This window comes from Phaenicophaeus curvirostris, chromosome 21 (assembly GCF_032191515.1).
Source record: "Phaenicophaeus curvirostris isolate KB17595 chromosome 21, BPBGC_Pcur_1.0, whole genome shotgun sequence".
Lineage (NCBI taxonomy): Eukaryota > Metazoa > Chordata > Aves > Cuculiformes > Cuculidae > Phaenicophaeus > Phaenicophaeus curvirostris.
The window spans coordinates 8,940,699-8,965,109 of record NC_091412.1 but is presented as its reverse complement, the minus strand read 5'-3'; the positions used below and the strand labels follow the sequence as shown (position 1 = coordinate 8,965,109).

The following is a 24,411-nucleotide window of genomic DNA, read 5'->3' as shown; positions in this document are numbered from 1 at the left end:
CTTCTGCAAGCACCTGGACTTGGAAATGTTGCCCAAGGATGTGGAACTCAGTGATGCCCCATCCCTGGAGGTGTTAAAGACCAGGTTGGATGAGGCTTTGAGCCCCTGATGCAGTGGAAAGTGTCCCTCCCCATGGCAGGGGGGTGGAACAGGTTGGGCTTTAAGGTCCCTTCCAACTCAAACTGTTCTGTGATTCTATGCAGCATTTGCCGTGTAGGGGAAAACCGCAGGGTGAATCGGCCTGGTGGCATTTCCCCCCCTTAGATAAAGAACTCAAAGGGAGACTTTGTCCCCCGGAGTTCTCAGGCGACATGCTCTGTTGGCATTTCACAACCCGCTAGGCTCCAGTGCCAGCCCCACGCCCAGCCCGCAGCCACGGGACAGCCGCCACGGGGAAGGAGCAGCCCTCACCGGGGGAGCAGGTACGGGGGGCTCGGGTACTGGCTGAGACGGTTACCTGGGGGAGACATAGGGTTACCGGTTACCAGTTGAGATGGTTACTGGTTCCAGGGGAGACCTAGGGTTATCAGTTACTGGGTGAGATGGTTACTGGTTCCCTGGGGGAATCCAGGATTACGGGGTGAGATGGTTACTGGTTCCAGGGGATCCGGGGTTACCTGTTACCAGGTGAGATGATTAGTGATTCCTGGGGGGAATCCAGGGTTACCGGGTGAGATGGTTACTGGTTTCAGGGGATCCAGGGTTACCTGTTACCAGGTGAGATGATTACTGATACCTGAGGGGAATCCAGGATTACCGGTTACCGCATTGAGATGGTTACTGGTTCCAGGGGATCCAGGGTTACTGGTTACCGGGTGAGATGGTTACTGGTTCCAGGGGATCCAGGGTTACCTGTTACTGGGTGAGATGATTACTGATTTCTGGGGCGAATCCAGGATTACGGGGTTAGATGGTTACTGGTTACCAAGGGAGACCCAGGGCTACCAGTTCCCGGTTCTCAGGGGATCTAAGGTTACTGGTTCTGGGAGATCGAGGGTTACCAGTTCCCGGCTGAGATGGCTCCCTGTCCCCGGGGGGAGCCAGGGTTACCGGCTCCCGTTCTTCACCCCACTCTCCTCTTCCAACCCCCACTCTCGCTAAGCTCACCCTTGCGGCTGAAGGGAGCTCCCCGCCTCCCGGGGAGCCGCTCTGGCTGCCGGGGCGCTGCCTGGGGGCGGACAGCGAGACGCAGCGGCCGGGAAACCCGCTGCCCCCCCACCCCCCACCCCAGCCGGGCCGCGCACCCCCGCGCCGGCCGCTACCATTGCGCGCTCAGCGGGGGCTGTGCTGGGGGCGGTGGCCCCGCGGCCTCTCCCATTCCGCCTCGGGGGGGGCGGGGGGGGCGGTGGCCCCTTGGCCTCTCCCATTCCGCCCCGGGCGGGGGGGGCGGTGGCCCCTTGGCCTCTCCCAATCCGCCCCGGGCGGAGGGGGGGGGGGGGGGGGGCGGTAGTGCCGTGACGTCACCGGAAGGCGGAAGCGGCGGAGGCGAGCGGGAGCCGGTGGGCGGCGGGGGCGGCCGGGGTCGGGGGGTTCCCGGGGATCCAAGGTCGAGGCTGCCCGCCCGGCCCCTCGCGTTGTACGGAACTCCCCGCGCTCCTCCTCCAACTTTAAACTGCCTCGGATAGTTTAGTGAGACAGAGAGAGCCGGGGGGAGCGGGGGGGGGGGGGGCAGATACCGGGGCCGGGCTGGGGGCCGCGGCCTGTGGGAGGGAGGAGGGCGCGCAGGCAGCTGCGCTCGGTTGGTGGGGGCTGTGCAGGTAGGAGAGCGTCCCTGAGAGCGCAAGGTAGGGTGGCTGGGGGTTTAAAGGCAGGAGAAAGCACCCGCAGAACAGGATCTCTCAGCCATCCCGAGATGCTGAGAGCTGCCCTCCCCTGGTGGAGCCGGGGCAGGTAGGACAGGAGCCCTGAGCAGCTGCCTCAGGAGGCCGCCCAGAGAAGGAGAACGTCTCCCAACCTTGGAGACTCCCCACGCTGAGGGTCCCCGGGCTGAGCAGCCCTCGATGGCCCCGTAGGGAGCTGGGTGTCGCTGCTCTGTCCCCGCAGCGCTGAGCAGCCATGGAGAAGAACGTGCAGGAGATCGTTGGGAGGGCGAGAGCCGCCTTCAACTCTGGCCGGTCTCGCCCGCTGGAGTTCAGGCTGCGGCAGCTGAAGGCTCTGGAGCGGATGGTGCAAGAGAAGGAGAAGGAGATCCTGGCAGCCATCAAGGCGGATCTGCACAAGGTCTGGGTTGGTGGGAGGCTTCTCCCTTGCGCCGTGTGTGTGTGTGTGTGTGTGTGTGTGGAGGGTGCTCGGCCCTGAGGGAAAGGGGGACAGCTCAGGGCTGCCTTGGCTGGTGCTGATTTCCGAGGAGTCTGAGACAGTAGTGTGAGAGCAGGTTCTTGCTGTCAGCAATTGGCTTCTGCTGCACACTGGGCCCACACACCTGGACTGTCTTCTGCCAGAGATCCTTTGGGGCAGCCCTACCGGTATCTGACCCTTTGGACCAGCGATTTACCGTGACTCCCAAGGCTGTCATGGTGGGTGCGGGAGGCAGGTGCCTTTGCCATCCCCTCTCCAAGCTCCCTGTCGTTGCAGTGTGGGCCCAACGCGTACAGCCATGAGATCCTGAGTGTGCTGGGGGAGCTCGCCCTGGCCATGGACAAGCTGCCATCCTGGGCGGCTCCTCAGCCTGTGAAGAAGAACCTGCTGACCATGCGGGACGAGGCATTCATCCATTTTGAACCACTGGGGGTGGTGCTGGTCATCGGGGCCTGGAACTACCCCTTTGTCCTGGTCATGCAGCCTTTGATCGGGGCCATCACAGCTGGTAAGGACCCAACGCAGGTTCTGTCTGTTGTAGGACTGTGGATGGGGGCTGTGGGAGGCAGGAGAGGAGCACGAGGGCTCAGTGGCCGTGCTGGGTTTGTGTCGCAGGCAATGCTGTGGTGGTGAAGCCATCGGAGATCAGCGAGAACACGGCTCAGCTGGTGGCTGATCTTCTTCCCCAGTACATCGACCGGGTGAGTGTGGCCATGCGCCTGACAGGAATATCTTGAGGATACATCTATCGTGCCTTCAAAAGGCTCCTTCAGGTTAGATTCTGATCAGTTGCCTGCTTTCTCTAAAGGAACGTAAGCAGGAGGTATGGTAATGGTTGAATTACTCTTGGAGTGTCATGTTGACATATTCTTCCGGCAGTTGTGTAACCTAATGTTCTTACATAACATTGCTGCAGCGTGACAGCGTTTTTGACACGCGTGACTGTGTAAGGAGTTCTGTGTGTTCTTCTCACTGTGGTCATTGCTCTCGTGGACACTGCTGAGGATACCCCTACATAAGCACACGTTTGTGTTGGATGCTGGCTGTGCCTGCCTCTCTTCGTTCAGTTTATGTGACACAATACAGCAAGGGAAGCTCCAGTGCAGGGGAGGGTGCAGAGCTTGTCTCTGTTACCGCTGTGCTCATGAATGAGTCTGCCCCACGCAGAGCTGCTCTCTTGATATATTTGCTTTAAATCGAGGTAACAGCAAGGCTCCTGTTTGCCCCGCAGGAGCTGTACCCCGTGGTCACCGGAGGAGTCCCCGAGACAACAAAGCTGCTGGAGCAGAGATTTGATCACATCCTCTACACTGGCAACTCCACAGTGGGAAAAATCGTGATGGCAGCAGCAGCCAAGCACCTGACGCCCGTCACCCTGGAGCTGGGCGGGAAGAGCCCCTGCTACATCGACAAGGACTGTGACCTGGCCGTCGCCTGCAGGTCAGGCCGTTGAAGCCCTCAGTGGGTCATTGTCCCTAGACTGCGGGTGTCACTCAGGTGTTGTCGGGAAGGGGCTGACCACGGAGAAACCATCTTCCCTTCTCTTGTAGGCGGATAACGTGGGGGAAGTACATGAACTGTGGGCAAACCTGCATCGCCCCGGACTACATCCTCTGCGACCCATCCATCCAGAGCCAGGTGGTGGACAACATCAAGGCGACTCTGAAGGTGGGTGTTGAGTTCTTTGTGCTGTGGGATTTGCCCCCATACAGCCAAGGTCTTGAGTTGCTGGAGCTGTAAGCCTCGAGCGCTGTGTTGAGCTGTTTTGGTTCTGCTGTGCCCTCTGGTAGGAATTCTATGGGGAAGACGTGAAGTCATCTCCGGATTACGAGAGGATTGTCAACAAGCGTCACTTCCAGAGGATCCTGGGCCTGCTGGAAGGGCAGAAGATTGCTCATGGGGGAGAGACTGATGAGGCCTCCTGCTTCATAGGTGCTTCTGTTGGCTCCTGGGGTGGGATGGCAGAGGGTGGACCCTTCTGCTGTGGGAGCAGGTTCCTTCTGGGGCCTGGGAGTGTCTGTGACTTGCTTGGTGTGTGTCGATGCAAGCAGGTCCTGTGATAGACCGCGTCTTCCATCCCGCTCACCCCATGTCCTGTTTGCCGTAGCCCCAACGATCCTCACTGATGTTTCTCCGGAGTCAAAGGTGATGGAGGAGGAGATCTTTGGGCCAGTCCTCCCCATACTGACCATGAGGAGCGTAGATGAAGCCATTGAGTTTATCAACAGTCGGGAGAAGCCCCTGGCCCTGTATGTGTTCTCCAACAACAAGAAGGTGGGTCTGGGCTGTGCTGCCCTGCGGAAGTGTCCTGAACGTGGCTGGTCCAAGGCACAGCTCCCTGCAGGGTCCTTTTCTGCTCCTCTTTGCCCATGAATCAGAGGATTTGGCTCATGGGGCACCATGATTGTCCCCAGAGCTCCGATGGATGCTCGGTCTCCTGCTGAAGTGCTTTGCATTTGCACAACTTTATGAAATAGAAGGATGAACCACTGAATTTCCCCTTTGGTGCCACCTGGTCTTTCATGATTAATTTAGTTAAAGTGATACCTTTTAAAGTGTTACTAGGGAGGTGATCTCCCATGTTTCCATCTTTCCCATTCCTCCTCTGAACTTTCCCACTTTCCTTGAGTTAATATTGCACGGAAAGGACTTGTCTGAGTTGTCACACAGGGAAGGTCAACCCAGTGGCCTGTTGGGTCATAGTTCCCCTCCTAGTCCTGCTCAGGTACAGAGTCCAGTCTCCTCTGGGCCTTTGTAACGTTTTGTTTGGTTTTTTTCCTTTGCCAGTTAATCAAAAGAGTCATCTCTGAAACCTCCAGTGGGGGTTTTACTGGAAATGATGTTATCATGCATTTCTTCCTCTCAACTTTACCCTTTGGTGGTGTCGGTAAGTTACTGGAGCTCCTTAATTGTTGTGACTCGATGCACGTGGTGACCCAGGGAACAGCAGCAGTTGGTTTGTGTCCAAGTACCGCAGCAAAGGGTCTCTGTACAGCAGATCCTGCTAATAGCAGAAAGTTCTGGGACTACATTAGGAAAGAGGCCAAAAGAGAAAAGCCTTAGAGTGCGTTTTTGGGGATACTGAAGCTTTTAGAGCAGACTGATGTGAAATGTGCATTAAAAACATTAGCGTCATTTGGAGTGGGTAGCAGTTATTGCAGGGAAAAGGGTAGGATTTCAGCTTGGGGAGCACTGGGACAGGTAATGGAACAGCCTACGGGAAGTTTGCAGAAGAGAGTTTGGGTGTTACAGGGCTCACAAGCTGTCTGTGAACCAACAACGTTCTGCTGCTGGGAACAGCACACGCTGTCCTTGAGTTGAAAGCAGAGCTGTGCCCTGCAGGCCTCCTCAGGAATCCCTTCTCACACAGCACCAGTCGGATCTCAGAGCCTTGGCACAAGGCTTTGAGAGGGAGCTAAATCCAAGGAAGAGCTTGAGATGGCTCCGGCGCAGCGAACAGTGCACACAGGAACACAACAAAATGCTGGAGAGCGTGTACTGGGAACGAGGTGGGGAAGAAAGGGGACGGAGTACAGATGGTCATTTTAGAGACTGAGAAGCCTCTGCAGCAATATAGAGGAGAGGTGGTTCTTTTAAACTGCACTGAGGCAGATGCAGGGCAGTTAACACAGTGAAGCTGGCAGGCCTCTGAGCTTTTCCTGTGATGTTTCTTGTGCTGCTGGTGGCCTCCGACGGCCAAAGGTTTGGCTGGCTGAGCCCGTGGTGTGACCTTCCTGGGTTGTGTCTCAGGTAACAGCGGGATGGGCTCCTACCACGGCAAACACAGCTTTGAGACCTTCTCCCACCGCCGCTCCTGCCTGATCAAGGACCTGAAGATGGAGGGTACGAACAATCTCCGGTACCCGCCTACCAGCCAGAAGAAGGTGGATTGGGCCAAGTTCTTCCTCTTGAAGCAGTTTAACAAGGGCTACATTGGACTGGCCCTCTTGGCCCTGCTGGGGGTTGTGGCAGCGCTGGTGGCAAAGGTGAGCTTTGGCTCTTTGCTGTCTACATGAGTGCATGTGCAATTCATCTGTCTTCTGCAAGTTCACTCTCTGCAACTGCACTCTTTTCTTGGGGCCTGGCCTGCTTTTTTTCTGTCCTGAGACTCACAATATCTGGCCCACCTGAAATGATGATGTTTCTCACTCTTGCAAGTGGTACCTAGAATAGAAGTGGCCTCAGAGAAATCTCCTAGGCTGCTGTGCTATTTGTTGCTCTGCCCTGGTGGGTGACACCCATGAAAATCTCCCTCCAGAGGCAGAGGTTGGTGCATTTTGGACAGGTCAGGAGTGATTTCAGTCCCAGAGCTTTCTTCAGCAGCGTTGTGAGCTGCTCCCAGCCCAGACGGCTGCGGTTGCTTGCCATGGTGCCCTGGGGAAGGGAGGCTGCATCAAAGCCGAGGGCTACAACAAGCTTTTGTTCCTCACCCAGTTGCAGCCCCCATCTGACCTTAGCTCAATTATTTCTCCTCCCTGCGCTGTTTCCGACTGGGTAGTGTGGAAGGGTGGTATGTCCTCCCCTCTCTGCAGGAGGCAGAAGCCTGCTGGTGCAGGCTAGAGGACTCGAGATGCCTCCTGAAGTGGAGGGGTAAGATCTAAAACTCTAAGCATTGTTGCTGGTTGTTCTCTGTGGCTGGTGGACCAGACACTGTGCCCCTGCACGGGCTGCTTCTTGCAAACCTCAACTGTGCATCCTGGGGTTTAGTAGGATTAAGGGAGCAGCCGCTGAAGGACAGGAGATGACAGGGTGGATCAGGACTCTGTTCTTCAGTCTTTTCTGCGTTGTTACTACTGCAGGGAGACGTGCAGGAGCCCAACAAGCAGAGAGAAATAACCTGTCCGCATATCTGAGTCCAGGAGGATGTGTAAGAGCCCACAGCTGGCTCCACCCTGGAAGCAGCAGCCAGGGAGGCAGGGTCTGTCTAGGTGAATGCTTTCTCAGCGAAGCGGGGAAACTCACAGCATCTTGAAAACATTTGGGTTTTCTCAGAATCACCAGTCTGTGCTGAAGAGAAAAGCCCTCTTGACTGTGCTGGCTGTTCAGAGGCTGGGCCGGCTCAGTGTGTGGTAAGGAGGAGCAGGTTTCAGAGCTCTGCTGTGGCTGTCACAGTGAGGTAGGAGCCTTTTTCTTTTCCTGTGTGTAGTCCTGAGTTGAGATCGGGCTAGAGGAGCGAATGTGGGGACTGCAGGTTTCCCTTGGAGCCAGAGAGCAATGCTTTCCCAGCCAGCGCTCGGAGCTCATACAGCATCCGAGATACCCAGAGGTCAGTGCATGCCGAGGGGGCAGGAGGCAGGCGAGCTGGGCCCCGGGGAAGTCATCCTGAGAGGAAGGGGCTTTGCTTCTGGCTGTTCTGCAAAGGGAGTTGGTTTTGTTTCAATAAATCCTCCACAGGACGTTGATGTGGTGTTTTGCTTTCACAGATCATTTACTACTGAAGAAAGGAGAAGGCACCATATACAAGTCATACTCCGAGTGCTCGCTTTGTGTCTGTTGCCTTAAGCTGGGAAGTCATTTATTTTCTTTTGTACGTGCTTGTTTCAGTGAGCTGTGAGCACACGGAGTAGTCTTAGAGGGGCACTAACCAAGAGAAGGCTCGGTCTTGCGTTTACTAAGAAAACGTGCTGAAACAGAGGGACCAGAAGTTACAAGCTCTCAAAAGGAGGACTGCAGAGCAAGAAATACCAATCCCTACCTCCACCTCATGCCTTGCAAAGCCAGGGACACACACAGTGTCTTGCACCAAACCACTTACCTTCCTTCGGTAAAAGGAGCGTAAGTTCCCGCTGTGATTGGGTTACAGTATTTTCCCTGCAGTTTTCAGCATGGTCCGTGTTCTCTTGTGCTCTGAACAACCACCCTCTTGGTGACAAATCTGAGGCAGGCTGTGCTGCCTGATGGTTTTTACCAATAGTGATGGTTATGAGTAAACCTAGTGAGGTTCCCCCTTGCTGTTTAATTGAGATTAAATATTTATGGGTCTCCCCAAACCGGAACAGTCCACAGCTGGACAGGAGATGCAGGCTGACACCCTTTTGAGGGCTCTGGGTTTCATTGTGTGTCTGTAGGAATTATTTGACAGAGAACAGCAAAGATCATACCTGTCCCCGCTGTGTTTTGCTGATAAGAAGAGTATCTTACACTCATACAAAAGAACTCTTGGGCCTGTTTAGAGAAGTGGGAATCGCAAGTACCCTGCGGTGGGTTCGCCTGCGCTGAGCCCTTCGTGGCCGCTCGCTCACTGCCCCAGTGGGATGAGGAGGGTGACAGGAAGGCTGAAAGAGAAAACTTGTAGGTTGCAATAAAGGCAGTTGATAAGTAAAGTGAAAGCGGCGTGTGCAATCAAGCAAATTTAGGAATCCATTCACTGCTTCCCCTTGGCAGGCACGGGTCCAGCCATCCCCAGGAAAGCAGGGCTTTGTCACATGTAGCTGTGTCTTGAGATGACGGATGCCAGACTCCCAGCGATCCCCCCGCCTTCCTCATCTTCCCACCCAGCTTTTATCACTGAGCACAACCTCACAGGGTCTGGAATCTCCCTTTGGTCAGCTGGGGTCAGCATTCCCGGGGTCAGCATTCCCAGCTTTTTGCTGACCCCGGCCATCCCACTGGCAGGGGCAGTGAGCAAGAGACTTGAATATTTTACAGGCACCGTTTGGTGACAGCTAAACCATGACTGTGCTGCCATCACTGTTTTGGTCACAAATCCAAAGCATCATCCTACGATGAAGAAACTTAGCAACTATGATGAAAATTAACTCCATTCCAGCCAAAACCAGTACAAACCCATTCCTGGACAGATTCCTCCAAGGGAAAACAGTTACTGAAAGAGTGTGTGCTCCTTTGTGTTCAAGCACCTGGGTCTGCTATAGCCTTGTGCTGGGAGATAATAAGGTTCTTGTTCTAGCTTGGGGAGAGGTTGCTGGAGAAATTTAAGGTGAGAGGACCTTAGAAATATTGTTTAAATAAAGAAAATTTTAAAACTATTATTAAATACAATTAATATAGAGTAGAGAACTATATTTACTGGGCAATAAGAGGGATTTCTTCATGTCTGGTGAGAATTCATGTGCTAAGCATTTTTAACGATCTATTTTGCAAGTACTAAATAAACACTGAGAATTTAAATAATAATCTGAGTGTGGTAAGTGCCAGCAGTCTCCTGGGGAGTCCTGCCTGTCCTCTGCTGCTCCCAGCTCTCGCCACAGCTTGAGCAATCATCACACCTGCCTTGCAAGGTGTTTCTGTCCTAGCGCAGGAGCGCAGCTCCTCAGCATGGCGATGTCAAGCACGATGACATCCTGCTTGTAGGGAAGGATCTTACGAGGAACTTCTGAGGGACCTGGGATTGTTTAGCCTGGAGAAAAGGAGGCTGAGGGGAGACCTTATTGCTCTCTACAACTACCTGAAAGGAGGTTGTAGCAAGGTGGGTGTTGGTGTCTTCTCCCAAATGACAGGGTGAGAGGAAATGACCTCAGGTTGTGCCAGGGGAGGTTCAGATTGGACATCAGGAAAAATTTCTTCACCAGAAGGGATCTCAGGCCCTGGCAGAGGCTGCGCAGGGAGGTGGTTGAGTCCCCATCCCTGGAGGGGTTTAAAAGATGGGTAGATGAAGTGCTCAGGGATGTGATTTAGTAGCGGACAGGTACAGTTGGGCTTGATGACCTCAAAGCTCTTTCCAGCCTTACGCTTCTATGATGCCCCCGAGCTCTGGCAGAAGAGGCTACCCAAGGGTGCCTGGAGCCAGGCAGGGTGTGGGCTGAGGTGGTGCCGGGAGCTGTGGACGCTCTGGGCTGTTTCTCCTGTCTTGTGCAAATCCAATCCATGATTGCCTCCCACGAGCAGGCGCTACCAGCCTGGGGTTTGTTCGGATCTGGACAAGAGCGTGGGCTGCGTTTGTTGGCTCCCAGCGGCGGCTGTGACGCGTTGCGGGTGCTGCCTTGGCTTTGTCCACCCAACGAGGGCGAAGCCACACGCTCTCCTGCAATCCCACAGGGTGATCCAGGGCTTGGCTGTTCACAGCGTGAGGCGTCTTTACCCCCCTGGGTAAAGGGCATCTTGTACCTAGCGAGAGCCCCGCTTCTCCTGTGGGAGGAGAGAGCACTCCGAGCCATGTCAGGGGAAAGCCTTGCGCCTGCTTGCACCCGTGGGAGTCTGGTGGAGAGAGAAGCTGCTCTGAAGGTAACTTGCTTTTTTCTTTCTTTGTTTTTAACCAGTTCTCTTTCTTCTTGATCTGGACAGGGGGTGCATCACATAACTGCAGGAAGGGCAGATGTTAAGGCTGCAAGGGAACCTCAGTGTCTTTGGCTGGGCAGGGGCTGCAGGCAGAGCTGTTGTCCTGCCTAAGAAGTGAAAGTCTGTTCTTGGGAAGTAGGATGAAACCTCTACAACATTTTCATAGAATCATAGAATCACCACGTTGGAAAAGACTCACAGGATCATCGAGTCCAACCATTCCCATCAATCACTAACCCATGTCCCTCAGCACCTCGTCCACCCGTCCCTTAAACCCCTCCAGGGAAGGGGACTCAACCCCCTCCCTGGGCAGCCTCGGACAGGGACCAATCACCCTTTCTGTGAAAAATTTTTTCCTAATGTCCAGCCTGACCCTCCCCTGGTGGAGCTTGAGGCCATTCCCTCTCGTCCTGTCTCCTGTCACTGGGGAGAAGAGCCCAGCTCCCTCCTCTCCACAACCTCCTCTCAGGGAGTTGGAGAGAGCAATGAGGTTTCCCCTCATTTTTGTCGTGTTTCTTCAATGCCACGTGAGGGCCTTGCAGTTAGAGGGGAGATGGGTGCAGGCTGGCTCTGGGCACACAGCTCTGCTTCCAGCCAGCTGCCCACTGAGGCCACGGTCATCTCCATGTTTTGGTTCCCCCAGAGCGTCCCTGAGAGCGCAAGGTAGGGTGGCTGGGGGTTTAAAGGCAGGAGAAAGCACCCGCAGAACAGGATCTCTCAGCCATCCCGAGATGCTGAGAGCTGCCCTCCCCTGGTGGAGCCGGGGCAGGTAGGACAGGAGCCCTGAGCAGCTGCCTCAGGAGGCCGCCCAGAGAAGGAGAACGTCTCCCAACCTTGGAGACTCCCCACGCTGAGGGTCCCCGGGCTGAGCAGCCCTCGATGGCCCCGTAGGGAGCTGGGTGTCGCTGCTCTGTCCCCGCAGCGCTGAGCAGCCATGGAGAAGAACGTGCAGGAGATCGTTGGGAGGGCGAGAGCTGCCTTCAACTCTGGCCGGTCTCGCCCGCTGGAGTTCAGGCTGCGGCAGCTGAAGGCTCTGGAGCGGATGGTGCAAGAGAAGGAGAAGGAGATCCTGGCAGCCATCAAGGCGGATCTGCACAAGGTCTGGGTTGGTGGGAGGCTTCTCCCTTGCGCCGTGTGTGTGTGTGTGTGTGTGTGTGTGTGGAGGGTGCTCGGCCCTGAGGGAAAGGGGGACAGCTCAGGGCTGCCTTTTCCATGCCAGATGGCTTCTGCTGAGGCTCCTGGATGACTTTTCCCTGACTCCCCAGGCTGCTGTGGTGGGTGCAGAAGGTGAGTCCCCTCTCCAAGCTCCCTGTCGTTGCAGTGTGGGCCCAACGCGTACAGCCATGAGATCCTGAGTGTGCTGGGGGAGCTCGCCCTGGCCATGGACAAGCTGCCATCCTGGGCGGCTCCTCAGCCTCTGGAGAGGGAGATGATGACCATGCGGGATGAGGTCTACACCCACCCAGAGCCACTGGGGGTGGTGCTGGTCATCGGGGCCTGGAGCTACCCTTTTATCCTGGTCATGCAGCCTTTGATCGGGGCCATCGCAGCTGGTAAGGACTCAACGCAGTCCTGTCCCTTGTGGGGGCTGTGGGAGGCAGGAGAGGAGCACGAGGGCTCAGTGGCCGTGCTGGGTTTGTGTCGCAGGCAATGCTGTGGTGGTGAAGCCATCGGAGATCAGCGAGAACACGGCTCAGCTGGTGGCTGATCTCCTCCCCCAGTACATCGACCGGGTGAGTGTGGCCCCGCATCCCTCCTGGGTTTCTCTGTGCTGCTTGGATGCACTGGGTTGGGGTGACCCCAACACCCTCGCCCCGCAGGAGCTGTACCCCATCGTCACTGGGGGGGCAGCCGAGACCACAGAGCTGCTGGAGCAGAGATTTGATCACATCCTCTACACCGGCAACTCCGCAGTCGGCAAAATCGTGATGGCAGCGGCTGCCAAGCACCTGACGCCCGTCACCCTGGGGCTGGGCGGGAAGAGCCCCTGCTACATCGACAAGGACTGTGACCTGGCCGTCGCCTGCAGGTCAGGCCGTTGAAGCCCTTGGGGGGCTCAGCAGTGGGGCAGGGATCCATGGGGCAGGGGGACATCTCTGGGTTGTTGTCCCCAGACTGCGGGTGTCACTCAGGTGTTGTCGGGAAGGGGCTGACCACGGAGAAACCATCTCCCCTTCTCTTGTAGGCGGATAACGTGGGGGAAGTACATGAACTGTGGGCAAACCTGCATCGCCCCGGACTACATCCTCTGCGACCCGTCCATCCAGAGCCAGGTGGTGGACAACATCAAGGCGACTCTGAAGGTGGGTGTTGAGTTCTTTGTGCTGTGGGATTTGCCCCCATACAGCCAAGGTCTGGGTTGCCGGAGCTGTAAGCCTCGAGCGCTGTGTTGAGCTGTTTTGGTTCTGCTGTGCCCTCTGGTAGGAATTCTATGGGGAAGACGTGAAGTCGTCTCCGGATTACGAGAGGATTGTCAACAAGCGTCACTTCCAGAGGATCCTGGGCCTGCTGGAAGGGCAGAAGATTGCTCATGGGGGAGAGACTGATGAGGCCTCCTGCTTCATAGGTGCTTCTGTTGGCTCCTGGGGTGGGATGGCAGAGGGTGGACCCTTCTGCTGTGGGAGCAGGTTCCTTCTGGGGCCTGGGAGTGTCTGTGACTTGCTTGGTGTGTGTCGATGCAAGCAGGTCCTGTGATAGACCGCGTCTTCCATCCCGCTCACCCCATGTCCTGTTTGCCGTAGCCCCAACGATCCTCACTGATGTTTCTCCGGAGTCAAAGGTGATGGAGGAGGAGATCTTTGGGCCGGTCCTCCCCATACTGACCATGAAGAGCGTAGACGAAGCCATTGAGTTTATCAACAGTCGGGAGAAGCCCCTGGCCCTGTATGTGTTCTCCAACAACAAGAAGGTGGGTCTGGGCTGAATTTCCTCTTTGGTGCCATGTGATCTTTCATGATTAATGTAGTTAAAGTGATACCTTTTACTTTTTTTAAAATGATACCCTAACAAAGGGGGATGCGAGCGTTGCCTTAACACCCCCTGCTCTGGTAAATGCCATGGTGTGTGTGGCCTGTCTCGATTTCCCTCTGTTCTTTACCATCTCTCCTTCTGGGTAGCTGATCAATTGGATGATATCAGAGACCTCCAGCGGCGGCGTGACAGTCAACGATGTCCTCATGCACTCTTTGGTTCCAGATCTGCCCTTTGGTGGTGTGGGTAAGTCCCTGCTCCACCCCATTCCCCTGATTTCAGTCTCCCAGCAGCAGCCTCTGACCCCATTGTGCCTCTTTGGCAGCTCAGGAACTTTCAGCTGCAATTTCCCATTAATATTATTTTCACTTGTGGGTTCCTTTGTAGAAAAAGCGTATTTGGTAGTTGGAGCAGCGTTAGTGCTAGTGGGAGAGGAAAACCCTCTGGCACATCTGTCGCAGCTCCGAGGGGTCGGATGAAGTTGCCTGTGGCCAAGCGGCTGCTTGAGTTTCCACGGTCAAAATCAGGCTCATGGCTTTGTGGCAGAGACAACCCGGCTGTGGGTAGAGGACTGAGGTCTTGGGTGTTTCTCATGACACGTTGTTCTTATGTCTCACTGCTTGAAGTAACAGCCCCTGTCCCCAACCTCAGTGTAGATTTTGTGGGAGAAGCAGGACTGGCCCTGGCGGGGAGAGGGCTGGTGCCGTTAACGTTCAAGGTGGATGCACACAACCAGCCTGCTCACCAGTCCAAGGCATCGAGCAGGTCCTCACTTAGCTGTTCCTTGCTTCTCTGCCCTTGGGGAGCAGAGCAGCCGCTCCAGGTGTGAGAAGAACCGCAGCTAAGCTTTCCCTGTGTCCTGGGGGCTGCCAAACGGAATTTTAGAAATGCCGCTATTATGCACGGTGACCTGTCTCAGGTAACAGCGGGATGGGCTCCTACCACGGCAAACACAGCTTTGAGACCTTCTCCCACCGCCGCACCTGCCTGATCAAGGACCTGAGGATGGAGGGTATGAACAAACTCCGGTACCCACCTGCCAGCCAGAAGAAGGTGGATTGGGCCAAGCTCTTCCTCTTGAAGCGGTTTAACAAGGGCAGAGTGGGACTGATCATCTTGGCCCTGCTGGGGGTTGTGGCAGCGCTGGTGGTGGCAAAGGTGAGCTTTGGGTCTCTGCTGTCCTCATTGAGTGTGTGCTCCCAGCTCTGTCCCTTGAGCCCCTCCTGGTCTCAGACTCCATCACCCCATTGCCTTGGGCTCTGCTTCCTCCCTGTGGGACTCAGCCTTGTTTCTGTGCCTCTCTGGATGGTGTCCCTCTAACGAGAGGGGTGATCAGCAGCACACCGGGCCTGTATCCCACCACTCATGCCCTGCAGTCCTAGTGCTGAACTACTTTTTGCTGCAATCTCTTTTCTTCCAAGGCAAGAGCCAGAAGGAAATGAAACTTATCTAGAGCAGAGAAGCCCCAAGGTGAAGGCTCCACCTTCTGCTGAAACACAGGAACCGAATCAACCCTACACTGTTGGTGATGCCTCAGCACAGATAGATAGAAGGAGGCAGCATCTGCCCTGCTTTGCAGGCAGGAGCTATCTAAAAGTTCGTGGAAACAGGCGAAATCGATTGTCACAAGGGTATCAAAACAAAGTCAGTGGTTACTGAGCCTGTTATCTATGTAACACCTCGGTGATCCCCGCAGAAATCTCTCATACATAGTGGGAGGTGCCCCTGCCCGTGGTAGGGGGTTGGAACTGGATGATCTTTAAGGTCCCTTCCAATCCAAACCATTCTATGATTCTATACCAGTAATAATCCTAACAAAACGTGGGTCTTGCTCATGGGGACAGTCCAGGCTGGTTGTCCCCAGCAGCCTGTCCAGAACAGAGGGAAAGAAACGTTGAGAAGCCGCAACATCCCATGCTTGAAAGGACTCACGACTGAACCGGTGATGTCTTATTGCAGGGGAAACCACCTCTAGCCATCCGAGGTGTGCAAAGGCTGCCTGAGGTGACAGCAAAGGCTTTCTGAGCTGTGGCCACGCTGCTCCAGGGGCTTGAGGAGCGCTGTGGACCATCACTGGTGCACTGAATTTGGGGCCAACATCGCTGCAACCAGAGCCCCAGGTCTGGGAGAGCCCTTGGCCAAAGCAGCCAGCCAGCTCATCTGTAATTGAATTTCCACTTTTTATTCTTTTTATTGGTTTACTGGTACTCCTTTGCCCCCAAACTTATAACTGGAAGCTGACCTTGCTGAATAAAACCTTTGTTTTACCATGAAGGACACCTGAGCAAGATGCATGTGACCCCGATTCCCACACAGGCTGCAGCCCCCAGCGCTGGATCTTGTCCTGCCCGAGCCCTGCCCTCAACCTCCACCCAAAAGAGACTGGCCAGGTCCAGCTGGGTTTATTCTTTATTTGGCATTTGTCAGCGAGCAGCGGTGTGCACTGGGCTCTGCTGGGCTCCAGGTCGTGGGTGATAGCTGGCAATGTGGGCTGGAGGGGTGACCCACGCGCTCAGTGTGCGCTGGGCAGCCCAGAGCAGCTTTTTGGGTTCTGGAGCAGCCGGAGAGCCCTTTCCAGAGTGGTGGCCAGGCAGATGCTGCCAAACACTGACAGGGCCTTTTGGCTCCCATGGTTCAGGCGAGTGCTGGATTGTCTCACTGGCCAGTCTGTGCTTTCTGTGTCGATCAGGAGGTGCTTGTGCCCCCAGAACAAAGTCCCCACAGTCCCTGGGGGGAGTCAATTTATGCTGGTTGTCAGCTTTATGACGATGCCGAGGGCAAATACTGCGATGGCTGCGGCCACCGCCAGCCCGCGCCGGATCATCAGCTCCCTGGGGGTCATGGCAGTGGCCAGAGAGGACGTGGCAAGTGTGGCTTCTTGAGGCTCCAGCTGGTACGTTGGTCCTTCCATCCTGGTGATGCCTGTGAGCACGATGCCGTTCTGCGCGTCCACTCCCGCTGCAAGGAGAATGAGGCAGTGTCGCTGAGGGCTTTTGAGAGGGTTGAGGGGTTTCTTGGGAGGGCTTTGTCTGAGGTCTGAAAGTGTGTAAGGATCAGCCCAGAGCATGGAGATCCCTGCCCTTAGCGGAGCTTTGGTGGGACCCAGCATCTACAAGGTGAGAGCTGCCCAGGATGCTGCGTCCTTCCAGGTAATCCTCCCTCCGCCTGCCTCTGTCACCCTTCTGAGCCCACCCTTTTAATTCTTGTTTTCCAGGTATCTGAGGGCATCACCAGCACTATGCTGACCCCTATTTTCATAGAATCAGAATCACCAGGTTGGAAAAGACCCACTGGATCATTGAGTCCAACCATTCCCATCAATCACTAAACCATGTGCCTCAGCGCCTCGTCCACCCGTCCCTTAAACCCCTCCAGGGAAGGGGACTCAACCCCCTCCCTGGGCAGCCTCTGCCAGGGACCAATCACCTTTTCCATGAAAAGTTTTTTCCTAATGTCCAGTCAAAACCTCCCCTGGCGGAGCTTGAGGCCATTCCCTCTCGTCCTGTCCCCTGTCACTGGGGAGAAGAGCCCAGCTCCCTCCTCCCCACAACCTCCTTTCAGGTAGTTGTAGAGAGCAATGAGGTCTCCCCTCAGCCTCCTCTTCTCCAGGCTAAACACCCCCAGCTCTCTCAGCCGTTCCTCATCAGACCTGTTCTCCAGCCCCTTCACCAGCTTTGTTGCTCTTCTCTGGACTCGCTCCAGAGCCTCAACATCCTTCTTGTGGTGAGGGGCCCAGAACTGAACACAGGATTTGAGGAGCGGTCTCCCCAGGGCCGAGTCCAGAGGGAGAAGAACCTCCCTGGACCTGCTGGCCACGCCTTTTCTGATCCAAGCCAAGATGCCCTTGGCCTTCTTGGCCACCTGGGCCCCTGCTGGCTCGTGTTCAACCAACACCCCCAGGTCCCTCTCCTCCAAGCAGCTTTCCAGCCAGGCTTCTCCTAGTCTGTAGCTGCCCAGGGTTGTTGTTCCCCAAGTGCAGGACCCGGCATTTGGCCTTGTTAAACCTCCTGCCATTGGTCTCAGCCCAGCGGTCCAGCCTGTTCAGATCCCTTTGGAGCCTCCCTACCCTCCATTTTGTGGGCTTGTTCCTGAACCCAAAGCCACCACTGCATGCAGGGCCCAGCTCCCCCATCCCATCAAACCCAGCTTCTGGCCGTACCTACGCAGCCCCGCACGGCTGTGACAGGGGGGTAAGCGTGGGGCAGTGGGGCTGGCCCTGCACCGGAGGGAAGATCCTTGGAGGAGGGTTCGGGACCTGAGTTTGGCTCCTCCGGTGGTGGCTGGGTCACTCCTGCCCGGCGTTGAGCCTGGGGGAAGGAACATGCTGGGTTTAGGCAGGAGCGTGCCAACGCGTTGCCTCTTGTGGGGTTCATCTGCCTGGAAAGGTCTCTGTGTAGCTGAAAGGTGCTGGCTGGTGAAAACCCGGGAGCTGCTGGGGTACGAGGTGATGCTCAGGGCTGCCAAGCTGAGGTGGCTTCAGTCACCCCATCTGCTTTGTGCTTCATGTCCCTCAACCAAGGGTGACACAAGGTGCAGAGGGAAACTTTGAGGCTGTTGAATCATAGAATCACTCGGTTGGAAAGGACCCATCGGATCATCGAGTCCAACCATTCCCATCAATCACTAACCCACGTCCCTCAGCACCTCGTCCACCCGTCCCTTAAACCCCTCCAGGGAAGGGGACTCAACCCCCTCCCTGGGCAGCCTCAGACAGGGACCAATCACCCTTTCTGTGAAAAATTTTTTCCTTATGCCCAGCCTGACCCTCCCCTGGTGGGGCTTGAGGCCATTCCCTCTCGTCCTGTCCCCTGTCCCTTGGGAGAAGAGCCCAGCTCCCTCCTCTCCACAACCTCCTCTCAGGGAGCTGGAGAGAGCAATGAGGTCTCCCCTCAGCCTCCTCTTCTCCAGGCTAAACACCCCCAGCTCTCTCAGCCGTTCCTCATAAGGCCTGTTCTCCAGCCCCTTCCCCAGCTTCGTTGCTCTTCTCTGGACTCGCTCCAGCCCCTCAACATCCTTCTTGTGGGGAGGGGCCCAGAACCGACCCCAGGATTCAAGGTGCACAGTGTTGAGTGGCTATGTGGGTAGGAGCTGAGTGCAGGGCTGTGACCCCAGCCCTGGGAGCCCTGGCTTTTGCCGGGGACGCTGGAGGGACAGCCCTGGGCAGCGCTGGCCCGTGGGATGGAGCCCGTGATGCCGTTTCATCCCACGGAGATCCCAGCCAACGTGGGTTACCTCCTCGGCTGCCTTCTTCCAGTCCATGCGGGCGATGTAGGCGACGAAGCACGTGCAGAGGAGGGAGACGCAGACCAGCATGCTGAGCCACAGGCCTGCGGGAGGCACGCCGGCGTCAACCGGGTGCTGCGGCCAGAGCAAACCCAGCCGAGACGGCGCCTCGGGACAGCGAGTCAAGAAAGGGCACGTCACGGAGGTCAGCGGGGATGTAGGGATGGGGTGGCTGTGGGCGCCTGCTGCCTGGCAGACCTGGCAGCGGTTGCTTTGTTCCCAGGGCCGTTAAAGGCTCTTAGTTGACGTGGGGGCCACCCTGGGTCCCCGCAGCGAGCCCGCTCCCAGCAGCCCCGCGGAGCCAGGCGGGAGGTCGTGGTGAACCACTGATGGGGCTGGGGGAGCCGCGGCCCCGCGGTCAGTACCTATGACGCCAATCTTGACCACAAAGAGCAGCACGGCTCCCAGGGGCAGGCCGATGCCGTAGTAGGCCACGGTGTTGAGGATGGCTCCGAATTTCTGCTTCCCTATGCCTCTCAGCACCCCGCTGCAGGCACCCTGCCGAGGAGAGGGAGAGAGGCTGCGGTCGGGGCTGGGACCATCTCTTTGGCTCTATTTGAGACCAAGGAACCAGCCTGGCGATCAAGCAGCTCCCCATCTCCACCTGGTTATTTCTGCGTCCCTGCCTCATCCCACGGGTTGGCATCTCTTTCTGCACTCGGTGCTTCTAGGAGGTGACGCCAGGAGCTTCGCGGGGTCCCAGAGCACGCGCTGGTGCCCACCCGCAGCCTGGTTGATGCTCCCCCCACTGATCCACGCTGCTGCTGCTCAGCACCAAGATTCCCTATTGAAAGTGTAGCAGCATCCCCGAGGACTTACACACGTGGCTTCAAACAAGTGGAAGACAATGTAGACCGGCATGACCCAGGCCACCAAGTCAACGATCTCCCTGGGGACAGAGAAGTGCCAACGGTTGCTTTTAGGAGTCAACCTCATCCACCGAGTTCAGGAGCTGGGGGCACTCACTTGTCGCTGGTGAAGATGTATCCCAGCACGTCCTTCGTGGCAGCTAAAATGACCCCCACGGCGATGCAAAACGCCCCTGAAAAACAAAGCGAAGCACTGCGCCCAGCTTGACTGCGACAGGGAGCTCAGGTGCAGCCAAAGGGACAAGAGGGGACGTGGGTTTGTGGCCCAGGGAGAGCACTGCGAACACTCGCTCCTCCTGCTGTGCCGCGTGGCAGCGCCAGCAAAGGCTCCCGGGTGCTGGGGTGGCCTGACCTGTGCAGATTAGGCTGGTGGACGAGGATCTCTTGGCTGTCTCGAAGTCACCGGCACCCAGCGCGTTCCCCACCTGCACACTGGCAGCAGTGCCGAGCCCCAAGGGGATCTGTGACCACAGGGAAGAGGCTCAGGTGTGCATCCAGGTAACGGGGCCATCACAGCAATGGCAGAGTCACCATCCAGCAAGGAGGGGGATGGCATTAAGGGTTTTATTTAAAACGTCTTCGTAGGAGGGATAGGCAGGAGCAGGGAGAGGCTTAAGCGCAGAGAGGGAAAACCAGGATTTGCCTGAGCTGATTTTTCTGCTGGGTGTTTGTACTGGCTTGTCCCTGATTGGAAATAACCCTTACCATGAAAGCAACGACGGACACCTCGTAGATGATGGACTGGGCGGAGAGCTCTACGACGCTCAGCAGGCCTGGGGGAGAGGGAAGCATCCACACTGGGTGTAGGCGCCCAGCAGAGAGCTGCTCTCAGCCCTGTGATGCCGCTCTAGGTCACACCCTGTCCACCTCTTTGCAGCTCCCCCTCTCCACTGACCTATCAAGAAGCTCCCAATCTCGTAGGTCCACCACTCGATGCAAATCATGAGCATGCTGGGGATAGCCAGGGAGATGAAGCTGTCCCACTCCAGCAGGCACTCGCTGGACCAGCCTGTGAAGAGGAGAAATATAACCTGATGAAGGACCAGACGTGTCATGTATTGCATCCTTGAGAGCACTGGAGGCAGCTGGAGACACTGCTGCTGTTTTCAGAGCCACCAAAGGCAACGCTCCTCAGCTCCATATGCTCTCCAGCAGCAGAGAGTAGACGTACAAGATCTGCTGATGTTATCCTGTGAGCCAGAGCGATGCAACCCTCAGCTCATCCATCCCGGAGCAGAGTGTCTAAGGACAACCTCATGCTTACGTCTGTGCTCATCCAGCTTTGGGGCCGAACTGTACAAAGCCTCAGCAGAAAGTTTCATTTCTCCAGAATTAATGTTTCCTGCCTGGCACGGTGCTTTGCCAACGCTTGCGCGTGACGTGCTGCCACCGGAGCAGCACCGCTCCCCGGGGCTTTACCAGGAGGGGGTTAATGTTTCACTGTCAGGACTAACAGAAATCACTTGATGGAATGGTGGAAGATTCATGAATACTCGCGTAGTAAATCAGGAACTGGAAGGAGATGCCCTTACCTCCCCAGGTCTTCACGTGAAGTTTCCTGCCTATAATATACAGGAACAAGAAAATGGTTTGTGAATACTGAGCAACGGTGTTGGCCCAGGCAGAGCCCCTGCAAAGGAAATGAGAGAAGTTATCAGCATCCTGCTCGTGTCTCTCTGGCCTCGGGATGCTGGACCGTAACATCCCGCTGTGCCCCCATGGTGGTGCCGACAGCCGTGAAAAGTCCCTCGCCATTTCAAGGTGTCTTGGTAGGAATGGTTGGATTGATAGGAATGGTTGGACTCGATGATCCAGTGGGTCTTTTCCAACCTAGTGATTCTGTGTCGTGTTGTCCCCTCCGTGGGATGGAGGGGACTTACTCACGTGATGCCAAAGTGGAGCACGTAGAGGAAGATGCAGTTTGCGATCACGTTGACGATGTTGCCGACCACCCCGCTCAGCACCAGCGGCCACATGATCATCTGCAAAGAGAAGGGGATGGGGACCGCGGCGTCTTTGCAAAAGCTCTGGGAGAGCAGTGCGAAGGTCTTTGCCAGCCCCGCACTCGGCAGCTTTTCCAGATGAAAATTACACTTCAGATGATGTTGCCTGCTTGGAAAATGAGTGTGTTGGAGGTAAATCCCTGACGCAGGGAAGTGTGAAGGGGAGTCCATCAGGCAGATGGATACAACTGGCTGTGGTATGGGGTGATCTCCAAGGCACCTTGGTGGTCGTAGGGAGAAGTGACAGGGGACAGGACAAGAGGGAATGGCCTCGAGCTCCACCAGGGGAGGTTCAGGCTGAATATTAGGAAAAAATTTTTCACAGAAAGGGTGATTGGTCCCTGGCAGAGGCTGCCCAGGGAGGGGGTTGAGTCCCCTTCCCTGGAGGGGTTTAAGGGACGGGTGGACGAGGTGCTGAGGGACATGGGTTAGTGATTGATGGGGATGGTTGGACTCGATGATCCAGTGGGTCTTCTCCAACCTGATGGTTCTATGATTCTATGATAAATGCTGCCTCGCTACCAGGAACGGTGAGCGTGAAAAACCCTGCGTGCGTGGTTAGGTAGAGCCCTCAGCTGGGGCTGACCTTCCATGGGCGGAAGGGCTGTGGGACCCACCTGGTTTTGCAGGTATTTTGTCTCCAGGCTATACAGAAAAACTGCCTGAAAAGGAAATGAGTGGATGAGATGAGACCAAAGGTGAGCAGGAGCTGTGGGAAACAAGAGCAGGATGGAAACAACCGTGCATGGCCAGCACTCAGGGTGCCTACATGGACTCACCGGGAGAGCGGGGACAAACGCCATCACGTAACGCTGGGTTAACCTGAGGGGACACGAGGGGCATGGTCAGCCAAGGGGGCACAGGCACAGCTCTTCCCTCTCTTGCAGCCCCACACGCTGGGGAGGAACGAGGCAGCGGCATTCGGGCCACGGGGCCACCTGACCTGGACACCTCGGGGTCCTGGCGGATGAGGAGCAGGAGCTGCTCGATGTTGATGAGGATGGCGCAGCAGGGGAAGCAGCAGAGCAGGAGGATGAGAATGGCGCGCTGCAGGATCACCCCCACGCGCAGCAGGTTCTTGCTGCCGTAGGTCTGCAAGGTGAGAGCGGGGTGAGCTCCGCTACGCTGGTACTGGGAGGATGGGGACCCCGTGGAGCGTGGAGCAGCCCTGAGCGTCCTGGAGACTGCCCAGGAAGTATTTGGTATTTCAAGAGGAGCACAAAGATCCCTGTTATGGGGGACAAGCTTCCTCATGGTGCAGGTGCAGATGGGGCTTGCAGCATCAGCATCAGCTGGATCTCCCCCTGCAGCCAGGACAAGTGCCAGCATCTCCTACCTACCTGTGATATCAAGGTGTCACATGCTGAAGCCAAACCGTATCCTACAGAGACGGCAGTTACGTTTATAACCTGGAAACAGGAGTTAAAAAACAAAAACCAAAGAGAGAATGCAAGCAGTTAAGACTTGTAGTTGGGAGGAGGGGCTAAAAGGAAAAGCGAGAATCTGAAATTTCCTCTGTCCTTATCTGCCTCCGTCCCGTATCACGTCCCAGCATTAGTGCGTGGGAGCTGGCACCCAGCGCCGGAGCAGCCCCCTGGAATGCTTACAGCGATGGCCAGTGTGACGGAGGCCAGCTCGACCTTGCCCAGGTGGCCACAGAATATGGAGCTGACAAGGTGTATCAGGAAGATCAGCAGCTGGATCAGGATCTGAGTGAAGGTAAAAGGAAAGATGAACATCAGAGACAGCAGCGCTGAAGGGAGCACAGCACGGGATGGGAGGTATGCACTCAGCTGAGTGCATCTGACAAGTCAAGGAACACAATCCCTGGGAACGTCAGGTGAAGCTGAGCTGAGGTTTTGAGCCCCCTTGCAAGTATTTAGCAGCACTCCGGGTCTGTCTTCTCCAGGAGCTCTTGGAGATCTTGCATCAGCTGGGCTCTTTGGGGTGCCCGCGGCTCAGCCTGTGGTCACAGCCACCCCGACATGCCAGTGGTCTCCTCGCACGGTTCTTACCCGTGGTCTCCTCGCAAGGTTCTTACCAGTGGGCCCGCCAGCACCAGTAGCTTCTTCACATCCTCCCAGAAGTTTTCCGGGACCAGGCGCTGAAGCCAGGGGCACTTCTTCTCACGGCTGCCAGGTGTGAGATCGAGCTGGCCGGTGGCCGTGGCCTCGCTGAAGCCTTTCTCCTCGGGGAGGTTCGTCTGCTTCATGCTGCCGCTCTGCCAGGGGAGTGAAACAACCCTCTTCCTCCACGCTCTGTTAAAACCACCCAGCTGGGGTGAGCAATGTGTAACCAAGGTGGGGTGAACTTCAGCCGGGGCCAGGCGAGCCGATCACGTCCTCCTCGCTGCCGGCAGCCGGGGTGGTGATGGGAAGGGCAGGCAGCAGGTTGGGGGGGGCATCAAGGGTCCCAGGTGCTGCTGTGGGCAGCGCCGAGGAGCCCAAATGCCCTACTGCGAGGGACTGAGCCTTCCCAAATCATTCCCACCAGCCCTCGTACCTCTCTCCTGCTTCGCTCTGGCTCCGCCAGCCCGTGGGCTGGAGGGTTGTCCTCCTCTTCCAGCAGCGATGGAGGATTCGTGGGTGCGTTGTGGTCTCCCCTGAGGTGCTGCCGGCTGTGGCGGGGCCGCTGCCTGTCTCAGCCCCTCTCATCACAGGCCGGTGTTGGCCAAGACAAGCTGGCCCCATCGGCTCCAGCCGTCAGCCTCGCGCGGCAGCGTCAGGTTTCACGAGCGCTGCTCTGCCAGGCCA

The 24,411-nt window shown here is 56.5% G+C and overlaps 3 protein-coding genes across 9 annotated transcripts; 2 read left to right on the top strand and 1 right to left on the bottom strand.

Moving 5' to 3' along the window:
* The first annotated feature begins 398 nt into the window (after nt 1-398).
* Nucleotides 399-9,432, top strand: LOC138729465 (aldehyde dehydrogenase family 3 member A2-like). Of its 4 annotated transcripts, none has more exons than XM_069873709.1 (12): nt 399-422; nt 2,044-2,220; nt 2,575-2,806; nt 2,914-2,999; nt 3,530-3,738; nt 3,849-3,966; nt 4,089-4,230; nt 4,406-4,572; nt 5,086-5,185; nt 6,049-6,284; nt 7,291-7,414; nt 7,722-9,432. In XM_069873709.1, exons 2-11 carry the CDS (start codon nt 2,056-2,058, stop codon nt 7,369-7,371), a joined length of 1,536 nt encoding a protein of 511 aa, XP_069729810.1. In that variant the 5' UTR covers nt 399-422; nt 2,044-2,055; the 3' UTR covers nt 7,372-7,414; nt 7,722-9,432. The 4 variants fall into 4 exon arrangements, with proteins under 4 accessions (XP_069729810.1, XP_069729809.1, XP_069729813.1 ...); XM_069873708.1 differs by lacking the exon at nt 399-422 and adding an exon at nt 1,451-1,499; XM_069873712.1 differs by lacking the exons at nt 399-422; nt 7,291-7,414 and adding an exon at nt 1,451-1,499 and having other exon boundaries at nt 7,843-9,432.
* Nucleotides 9,433-11,171: 1,739 nt separating this feature from the next.
* LOC138729762 (aldehyde dehydrogenase family 3 member A2-like) lies at nt 11,172-15,746 on the top strand. Of its 4 annotated transcripts, none has more exons than XM_069874270.1 (9): nt 11,181-11,632; nt 11,855-12,086; nt 12,181-12,562; nt 12,719-12,836; nt 12,958-13,099; nt 13,275-13,441; nt 13,650-13,749; nt 14,423-14,661; nt 15,463-15,746. In XM_069874270.1, the coding sequence occupies exons 1-9, from the start codon at nt 11,468-11,470 to the stop codon at nt 15,526-15,528; spliced, it is 1,611 nt and encodes a 536-aa protein (XP_069730371.1). In that variant the 5' UTR covers nt 11,181-11,467; the 3' UTR covers nt 15,529-15,746. The 4 variants fall into 4 exon arrangements, with proteins under 4 accessions (XP_069730369.1, XP_069730371.1, XP_069730373.1 ...); XM_069874272.1 differs by lacking the exon at nt 15,463-15,746 and adding an exon at nt 14,925-15,435 and having other exon boundaries at nt 11,184-11,632; XM_069874269.1 differs by lacking the exon at nt 15,463-15,746 and having other exon boundaries at nt 11,184-11,632; nt 12,181-12,266; nt 12,354-12,562; nt 14,423-14,838.
* Nucleotides 15,747-15,910: 164 nt separating this feature from the next.
* On the bottom strand, nt 15,911-24,367 carry LOC138729761 (multidrug and toxin extrusion protein 1-like). Its single transcript, XM_069874267.1, is given in 19 exon segments — nt 15,911-16,461; nt 17,663-17,810; nt 18,736-18,830; nt 19,152-19,284; nt 19,606-19,675; nt 19,753-19,828; nt 20,008-20,116; nt 20,361-20,428; nt 20,551-20,664; nt 21,188-21,285; nt 21,540-21,637; nt 22,276-22,320; nt 22,438-22,480; nt 22,602-22,750; nt 22,999-23,067; nt 23,266-23,367; nt 23,700-23,879; nt 24,161-24,252; nt 24,255-24,367. Coding segments are annotated over 19 exon segments (2,004 nt in total). The 5' UTR covers nt 24,349-24,367; the 3' UTR covers nt 15,911-16,240.
* Nucleotides 24,368-24,411: the final 44 nt, after the last annotated feature.

What these genes read in the sequence shown, in the direction of transcription:
- LOC138729465 (XM_069873709.1), top strand. Translation starts at nt 2,056, where the DNA reads ATGGAGAAGAACGTGCAGGAGATCGTTGGGAGGGCGAGAGCCGCCTTC. An exon ending in TGAGGCCTCCTGCTTCATAG is followed by an intron (nt 4,231 to 4,405) that starts GTGCTTCTGTTG and finishes TGTTTGCCGTAG; the next exon opens with CCCCAACGATCCTCACTGAT. An exon ending in TGTTCTCCAACAACAAGAAG is followed by an intron (nt 4,573 to 5,085) that starts GTGGGTCTGGGC and finishes TTCCTTTGCCAG; the next exon opens with TTAATCAAAAGAGTCATCTC.
- LOC138729762 (XM_069874268.1), top strand. Translation starts at nt 11,468, where the DNA reads ATGGAGAAGAACGTGCAGGAGATCGTTGGGAGGGCGAGAGCTGCCTTC. An exon ending in TCAAGGCGGATCTGCACAAG is followed by an intron (nt 11,633 to 11,854) that starts GTCTGGGTTGGT and finishes CTGTCGTTGCAG; the next exon opens with TGTGGGCCCAACGCGTACAG. An exon ending in TGTTCTCCAACAACAAGAAG is followed by an intron (nt 13,442 to 13,649) that starts GTGGGTCTGGGC and finishes CCTTCTGGGTAG; the next exon opens with CTGATCAATTGGATGATATC.